Source organism: Erithacus rubecula, assembly GCF_903797595.1.
Source record: "Erithacus rubecula genome assembly, chromosome: 4".
Lineage (NCBI taxonomy): Eukaryota > Metazoa > Chordata > Aves > Passeriformes > Muscicapidae > Erithacus > Erithacus rubecula.
In genome coordinates this window covers 53,228,398-53,237,786 of record NC_136686.1, presented here as the reverse complement: position 1 = coordinate 53,237,786, position 9,389 = coordinate 53,228,398, and the positions used below count along the sequence as shown (strand labels likewise).

General features: G+C 42.2%; 1 protein-coding gene across 2 annotated transcripts in view; it reads left to right on the top strand.

Moving 5' to 3' along the window:
* Window positions 1-1,905: 1,905 nt before the first annotated feature.
* The window catches only part of TAFA5 (TAFA chemokine like family member 5), a gene marked incomplete at its 5' end in the record, with an annotated part of 391,932 nt that continues 384,448 nt past the window's right edge, over window positions 1,906-9,389 (top strand). For both annotated transcript variants that reach the window (XR_013774108.1, XM_079304629.1), the window contains one exon: window positions 1,906-2,017. Coding sequence is in view for 1 of the 2 variants with exons in the window: in XM_079304629.1 (XP_079160755.1) it covers window positions 1,906-2,017 (112 nt within the window). The remainder of the gene's footprint in view (window positions 2,018-9,389) is intronic.

The following is a 9,389-nucleotide window of genomic DNA, read 5'->3' as shown; positions in this document are numbered from 1 at the left end:
AATGTCCTCATGGTGCAAAACCGAATGTAGTTACAAGTACTTAATCAAGTGCAGCTGTACTTAAAAGGTCCTTACAGTCCTGTCTTGTGAATATTGCATCATTCATATGCATTTTTAAGTCAAGATGTTTAAATGGCAAACCTGGGGTTTTGAAGGAATACGGATCAGCTTTTTCATGGCATTTCTATTATGCAAGTAAAACTCAGGAGGAGATAATAGGACGTTTTGTGACCAAGCTCCTCTTCTAGTCTGCCAATACTGCCTGTACTTGGAACACGACTACCTTCCGCAGAACTTAAAATATTAATTTGAAGACATTGCTATGGAGACTCCGAACAGAAAGGCTCAACTACCTGGTTCCTCTTGAAATATTTAAGCTTTTAATCATAAGGGATACTGGCACACATGTGAAGTCAAGCCCTCGAAAGCGGGTTTTACAGCGATGTGTCGCTGCCATTTCAGCGACAGAAACCGCGTGCCAGCAGCAGTCAGTCCCCATAAGGACCGCAGATGGATACACAATGAGGAATTGTTCCCTTTAGCATCTATGGTCGTGTCGAGGCGCAATACACCGTGGGGATTTCGGGCCGCACCGTGCAGGTGAGGGGACTGGGAGAGACAATTCCTGGGCCGCTTCTCCTTCCGTCGAGACCCAGTGCCAGCCGAGGGAAAGATCCCCGGGGGGCCGGGGGCGGGCACCGGCTCCGCTCCCTTCGCCTCTGCTCCGCTCCCGCCCGGCTGCCCCGCGCCAGCTCTGCGCCGCGGGCACGCGCTGGGGCTCGGAGCCGGCTCTGCCCCGAGCACACGGCTCGTCCCCCGGGCCCTGCCCGCCGCACAGCCCGCTGCACCGCGGCCCCGCAGGGCTGCCAGCAGCCGCCGTAGGGACAGGGACAGCGGCGTGGACAGCCACAGGGACGGTCCCCTGCGGCTCCTCCCTCCCTCGGGGATCGGGAGCGGCGGGCCGGGGGCGATGCGAGCCCCGGGGCGGGCGCGCTCCTGCGGCGGGGATGCGCGAGCGGAGCGGCGCGGGGGAAGGAGCGCCCCGCTCGGAGCGCCGAGCACCTGTGGGCGTGACCGCCGGCCCCTCCTCCTGCTGCCGCTTCCCTTTACTTGAAGGGCCGGCGCCGCTATAGCGGCAGAGCTTGAGAGCAGAGCGGGCGGCGCACGGGCAGGAGCGGACCCGCTGCCGACCCTTCGCCTCAAGTGTCCCGGCCGCCTGCCGCCCCTTCGCCCCGTCGAGCCGGAGCGGTCGGAGGGGAGCTCAGGCTGGACAGGCCGTGGGCGGCCGGGGCGCGGATCGCGCTGTCTGCGCGGAGCTGCCCGGCGGAGCCGTGCCCGGCGGGCGGGCGGCTGGCGGTGCCGCCGGGCTGCCCTCGCCCCTCGGTGGCCATGCCGGCCCGGGCTGGGGGGCGGCGGCGCCCTGAGCGGGGCTCGCCGTAGAGCCGCGGGCGGGCGGGGGAGGCGCCGCCTGAGCGCCGCCGGGGCCGCGCTCCGCCTGCGGGGGCTGCCCCGGGGAGGGGAGGCACGGCCAGCGCAACAACTTCTGCACGTTAAAAACGGAAGGGAAATAAATAATAAAAAGAGGCTCGTTCGTGGGACATCTTCGAAGCTCAGTACCACGCGAGGCATCCAGCCGCAGTGAGCCCTCCATGCTAGTGAATCCCACCACAGTGACAGGAGGGAACTGGCCGTGGCCGCTGCTCCCGAGCCCCGCGTGCATTAGAGTCGCCTTGGCTTTCCGGCTGGAAGATGACTCCTGCAGCAGGACCATGTTGCTGATGATGAGCAGCAGAGTCGCTGGAAGATGCCTTCCTTGAGGATTACACGTGGAGCAAGGCCATCAGTCAAGGGGAGAGCTGGCTGGTGAAACTGTCTGACTTTCCCCCCGCCGGGGAAGTGGCTTCAATGGCTCCATCTCCCAGGAGAAGCAGCAGGAAAGATGCCAGCGCCTTGCCGAGCATGTCCTCAACTTTCTGGGCTATCATGATCCTGGCTAGTCTCCTAATCGCTTACTGCAGTAAGTACATATTTGTCCTAGTGCTTTTGCTTGGCATAAAGATACATCCTTCCCATGTGAGGTAACACTTCAGGTGAAGGCCGAGCTCTGAAGCTGCAGGCATGGATGGGCACTGTGCCTTGGACTTGCCCGTCAGCACATCTCCCCCCAGTCCCCTATGCCAAAGCAGGTAGACTGGCACTTTAATGCTGCTGCTTCTCAGGAGAGGGATATGTCCTTAGGTTCTAGATGTGGCATTTCCAGACCAAACATCTGTTGGATTGTAGAAACAAACTTTTTAGCGGCAGTACCCTGATCCGCTGTTCGCCTTTTACTGTCAGATGTTAACCACGTTCCTCTGAGGCTGCTCCCTCCACATAGACACTCCTGTAACTCTGGCCACCTTCCCTGAACAGGAGCTGCTTTGCTTATGTTCATATTTTTTAGGAAGCTCAGACTTCATCAAGTGACAGATGTCCTAACATCCCTGTGATCCTCTGAAATTCCATAGGAGCAATCTTGGCACTTCCTTATATCCTCAGCAGTGTAGTAAGTCCATGTTGCCTGTTTTAGAGCTGCATCTCAGGTTATCAGTAGAGTCTTTATATTATTTTTTCAGGCTTGATAGATTTTCTGTTAATTACACTGTACAGATAAGGTATCATTAAGAATCAAGTATTTGGACTATAAATACTTTTAATAGTCTTGATTTTTTTCCTGCTTTTTGTTTGTTTTGGTAATTTTTGTTTTTCTTTGTTTTACTTTCAGCAAGATTAATTTTCAAGGAGTTATATAATGTAAGTGGATTAAATGCCCATACTTCAAGTTAGGGAATGCAAGTTAGTCCATAGCACTAGAGTGGGAAACTTGCAAAGAGAACAGAAAAAAGCAGTTTTAAGGCAATAATTTAAAAACTATGCCATTTATCAGGAAGGACCTACACAGCTTTGCCGAAATTCATCTACACTGTGTTTTCCCACCCTGAGCTGAGTGGGGTCTGTAATTTACCCATGGTGCATATTGCTTTCATTAGCTGTAGCATAAAAGATTTTGCACTAGGCTTGTCTTGTTGAGCTGTAATAGGTGTAGGCTCTGATGAATAGGAAATAGATGCTGGTTTGCAGGAGCATACCTGCTGCATTTCTTAACCCTCTGTTCCATTCCCTCCAACTGTACTACACTGACTGCTTTTCTATGTATGTGTTGTTGGTTTTTTTTCAAAACAAGATTATAATTGGCTAGGAGAACCTTTAATTCACTTTTGTTCTGCATATTGCAGGGGCCTTTTATACTGATGATGCCGAAAGTGGATTATTCCAAAAAGAATAACATTTTGTAATTTTATTTTTGTAATTTAGCACATTTTGCATTACACTTCTCATTTATAAAATCATATTAAACAGGCCACAATATAATTTTATACATAGTGTTGTATTTAATGTGTTGATATAGAGAAGATACTAAACAACATGGTAAGTTTTTAAAAGAATTTGTCATGGAGGTGCATGTTACAGAATGAGTAGTTTAAGTGTAAAGGGAATTCAGTTTGATATTAGTGATAGGAAATATTTTTGTTAAGCTTGTGCTAGAAGTGTCCAAGGAGTCACAGGCTTCTTATGAGAGGACATGAGATCTTCTGTGTATATATTTTCCATCAGCATGGCCTCAAAAAGAGTTAACCCTGAACTCTGACACTTTAAAAATTATTTTATTTTCAGCATTGAGAATCTTGACAATATTTTGTCCTAAGGAATGTAGTCTTCCTTTTGAATTGGTGCATATTGTTCATTGTTTATTTTTTGCTTTTTTGTTTACTGATGAAAAATGCAAATTTTGGCTGATAATCTGAAGACATTTTCTAGTGTGCTTATAGACCAGTTTCTAATTAGTTCTCTCAGCCAGTGTAGATGGTATTCCTCAAATATGTAGTATGCTCTTCATTTCATATAGCACTGAAAAGCACCATGCTGCTTAAAATATGCAGTGTCAAAACACTCCACCATTTATGTAATGCTTCACTGATTTGACAATTGCAATTCCAAATGTTAATGAACCATCATGAACATTTTCTCTAGTGGTAGTATTTGAGACATTGAAAAAAATGGTTTTTGCTCTGTGAAAAATCAAGATGAAAAAAAGAGAAGCTGTAGGTAAAGCAGCACTTCAGATTTTATGAATTCTTTTAAAAATCAGCTATAGTTTAATCAGTCTTTTTTTCAACTGGTTCCTTATTTTGAAGAAAAGATCTGGGTGTTGTGGGGGACATGATGACTTTTAAAATGCTTTAAACATAACAAGATTGTCATATTTCTTAGGAAGTAAAAGGAAAGAATTTGACTATGTAAGGTGGTCTCTACTTTTTCCCCTACATTTTATTGTCAGGTATATGGAAGAGTAAAATAAAGATGAATATATTATCAAACTAATTACAGAAAGCTAATATTTTGTTATCTCTCACTGTATCATTTTACTGAAAACAAACCCTGCAACCTCCAAAACAAAATCTGGAAAAGAGCTTTTCCATTTTTCCATTCTTAATAGTACTGTAAATAAAAATTTTGATCTATCTTGCCTCTTTCTATTTTTAATCAGTTAATCTAACAAAGCTTATTTCTGAATCAGTTGTTTGAACATTGCTTCTCCTTCTCCTAATTACTATATGAATCTTTGTTTCTCAAAGTGTATTTGTTGTACAATAGTTGTCCCTATTACTGGGAACAACCAGTAAGCACCATACTCTAAGTTCCACTTGACAGATAAGCATATTTATGAAGAATGTTCTGGATGTGCATGTACAACCCATTAGACTTTCATTTATACTTTTGTATCTGAAGCCAAATTAGAGTCCTATTGATGTGGTAAAATAATAAACTGATAATTTCTTCTTTCTAAATGTTTAGATTATACTTAGGGATAATGGCTCCATCCTATGGTGGAAGAGAAACCTGCATCAAATCAATTAGGTTAGTTGCTATAGTGATAAATATAATGTAATATTCTCCATCTGAAGGAAAATGGTCTGATTTGGTAGGCCCTCAACAGGGGAAGATAAAAACAAAGTAGTAGAAATAGGCTGTTTATAGACCTTGGTGTGGTCAACAAGGAATTATTTTACTAAGCAGAAGCATCATTAAATGTAAAGGCAGCCTCGGAAAGCCCTCCTGGTAGAGGGTGGCCACCTTCATGGCAATTCAGAATTAAGAGTTGTGACATTTTTGGATTCCAGACATATCTTGCATACTTGTTTAATGAACAGTAGTAAACCAGAGAGAAGTACCTACACTTAATACCTCACATTGGGTTTTTTTACTATTTTAAAGACAAAATGAATAGTTTTTTTTTTCTTTTTCATAACTGGGGTATGCATTTTACTATGTTAGAAAGTTTGGTCAAAGAAGGAAATTCTACGTGATACCACAGCTGCCTGCTACATCAAGAATATAAATAATGTAATTTTGATTCAGAACTACTTTTTAGTGCATTTTTTCAGTTGACTTTGTTATAAATACTGAGGAGCTTTTTATATGTTAATGGTAAGTTTAAGCAATATATGAACCACCTTATAGCAAAGTTGTGGCTGTTACAGGCTTTTACTTTTCCCTTTTTATACTGTTTTTTAAGCATAAGGACTAGAACATTAGAGCCCTGTGCTGTTTTAAGGGTAAGTAAATGGGGTTTTGTTTTTTTCTTTTTGAAAAGAGCTGCCAAAACTGAATGGTACTTGGAAAACTGACCTTCTTGCTTTGAGTACAGTGTATGAAAGAGAGCAGAATGAAGCCCAGAATTTATGTTTACTAAATGATGATAGTACTGGAAAAAAGGAATCTAAAAGTCAAAAAATGCAAAGTATTTCCCACAATATAATCCAAAGATATTTTTGCTATTTCTGAGCAGGGCTTGCACAGAGCCAAGGCCTGTTCTGCTTTCCTTATTGCCACACTGGTGAGGAAACTGTGGATACAAGGTGGGGACATGGTCAGGGCAGGTGACTCCAGCTGACCAGAGGGATATTCCAGACCATATACATCATGCTCAGTGTGTGAGACGGGGGGAAGAAGGAGGGGAGGTTTGGAGTGATGATGTTTGTCTTCCAACTCGTTGTTATACATGATGGAGCCCTGCTTGCCTGGAAATGGCTGAACACCTGCCTGCCCATGGGAAGGAATTAATTAATTTCTTGTTTTACTTGCCTGGGTGCACAGCTTTTGCTTTCCCCATTAAACTGTCTTTATCTCAACCCATGGGTTTTCTGGCTTTTACCTTTCTGATTCTCTCCCCAATCCTGCTCATGGGGAGTGAGTGAGCAGCTGCCTGGCTGGGGTTAAACCATGAAAAAATGTTATATTTATTATATTATATTAACCTCACCTTAAACTGAAATCCTGTTACATATTGGGTAGACATGGCTCATTTGAGAAATACCTTTTCATTGTCCTGTTCTGGAGTTGCTTTCTGTCTAAAAGACACAGGCTACTATGGTCTCCAGGTGTTATTGTTTCCTTATTTGAGACTGCCAACAGGGATGGCAATTTACTGTGATTGCTACCTGGCCACTTCTACAACAGGAGCTACCATGTCATCATGCATAGGCTTCTGGTCACTGCCCATTTATGTTAGATGTAAACAAGAGAGCTCTGAAGGCCTACAGCTCTTGTTATTGATCTGTTATCATTCATGTCCTTTCTTCTGTTTTCAAAACTGAAAAACATGGATTTTTTTAAAGATCTGTTTACCTGATCTGTAACTTTATTATATTTTCTGGAAGAATTACTATGTATGTATATTTCCCAAGCTCTACATGCAGGATGTGACATAGAGAGCCACTGTCATTAGTCAAAATTTTTGCAGTCTAATTTGTATATAGAAGGGGAAAATAATTCTTTTATGACATTAAATAGAAAAAGTAAAATATTAAAATTATATTTCTTTATATAATCTCCCAGTTGCTCCTTTTGAAATAGGTTCAATTTTTTGTGATAAAATCAGTGCTTTGAACATGATGGTCTCTACAATGTACTGCCTGTCAATATGAGTACCAAATTGACACTGGTACTGTCTCACCACTTGGATTGTAGTCTGTCCAGATGATGTATTGCATAGAAATCCTTGGTATCAACCTAAGAAATGTCTTTTTACTACTTTGGATGTTGAATGTGATCCTTTAAGACTAAGTAAAGCACCATTACAATTTCTCAAATATGTTTTAATTCTGGCAATTCATACTTCCATTGCAAATATAACCACTGATATGGATGCATAATGGGAAATAGATAAAGAGAGGAAACTAGAAGAAAATGGTTATTTTCAATTAAATATATGGTAGAGGAGTATTCCATCTATTTTAGCAGGATTGACAGGACCGAGGTTGAGACTGGTTTGACAGGTTTTTTTTTTTTAAGTTTATGTAAAGTACTATTTTTTCCTTACCATATACTATGAAAACAGTACTGAGGGCTCCACTGCTCCAGCTAAGAGTGTAAACATGAGCTAGATTAGATTTTCTTTTAATGGGGCCCCATTAATCTTTCCTTACTAATGCCACTGAAGAAGTGGTAGAAAGGCCTTCACTGAGGTTTGCCCTTAGGAGTGGGAATTTTCCCTGTCATTCTTCTCTGCTGAAAGGGGATGGTATGAAATATCTGTTTAAGATGTAATTTAGTGCTTTCTTAGAGAGTGCTCTAGCCATAGGGCTATTACATTAAAAAAAAAATATATTGACAACTAGTCCAGCATCTGGCATGTCAAACACTGTTTTTTAGAGGTATGCCTTGAATGTTGTCAGTAACTCAAAAATGCACTTGGATACTGTACTTCATATGGAAGTGTGAGATAGGCAAATCTAGGCAGGTTTGATTAGCCATAATCTGCATATTCTTTGTTGCTAAATTCAAACTAGAATATTTCCATGCCTAGTCTCATGTTTGATCAGGTGTGTTGTTCCATTGCTGGGCTGGGAATCTATTTATTTTTTTCTGTGTTTAAGTTAGAGTGCTTTTTGCACAGATGGTTGGCAAATTTGCTTATTGTAGATGTTTTGGAAGTCATCTCTTCATGGATATGCTTTTATGTTAGCCCTACAAATAGGAAAATGTTATGTGGTGACTATTTGAAAATATATTAACTGTATTTAGACTGTTTTCTGATATTTTTGATATATTTGGTTTATTTCAAACGCTTTGTGCGTGTTTTTCAATAAAAGGACTGTTTATGGATAACAAGTAAAATGGTAGAAGGTTTTGCATTTATGTGATGCTCTTTGGATCTCTTCCAAACTATGTAGCCTGTGTATTATTTTGATCTGTGAATGGACTGCTTCTCTGGATGTCTTTCTTCAAACACTTGGTTGGTGTCTGATAAGAGGAAATCATCTAACTAGGGTGAGGAGTATGACTATTCTGAGCAACAACCCCTCTGGTTTTCTCCTGAGTAGCATCTAGTTATTCATTATCTGTGCTTTTGCATGTCCTAACACTTCCCTTCGTTGTCTGTGGCACAGGACAGCAATAAGGAAATTGCTTCTCTAGAAGAAATTGTTGATTATTTTGCCAAATTATATGTTTTTGTTGGAGAAAACATAAATTGTATGTAAAGACACCTCTAGCTTCAGTTTTTCCTGTTGCAGTGCAGTTCAAGGCTGTAGGTTGGTGTGACTTATTTATAATTCTCATGGGGTTTAGTTTGTTTATATATGTTAATTTATTTTGTATATTTCTGCCTCATGAAATCATAGAATGTTACATGATGGAAGGGACCTTTAATGGTCAGCTAGTCCCAAGCCCCCTGCCATGGTCAGGCACACCTTCCACTAGATCAGGTTGCTCAAAGCCCCATCCAGCCTGACCTTGAGCAGTTCCAGGGATGAGAACATTTCTGAGCAACCTGTTCCAGTTCCTGCACACTCACATTAAAAAGGATCATCCTAAGAACTAATCTAAACCTCCCATCTTTCAGTTTGAAGCCACTAATGCTTTAAAACATTCCCCTTATCCTGTCAGTAAATGGCCTTGTAAATGGTCCCACTCCTAGGCTGCCTCATTCTCTCACAGCCTGACTTAACTCATGGCTTTATCTGACCCTTGGCTTCAAGAATCCTCCTCCACTGTCATATCCTGCTCTTCCAACAGGATGGTGTTTTAAGAGGGCAGGATCTTAAGATGTTTTTAGGATCACATACCTTTATATAATAAAGCATCCTTCTGCCTTTGCCTGCAACTGAAAGTAGAAATTTTTGCTATGACCCATTGTTCATTTTTGTGTTTTGAAGGTCTGGAACTGGGACTGTCTCTGGTTTAGTTTTGTGTGGAGGTTAATTCCAGAAAATAGTTAACAGATGTGTTCTGTTTGTATTTTCTGTACCAGAAACTGAGTAAAAAGTCCAGAACAGAATGCCTAT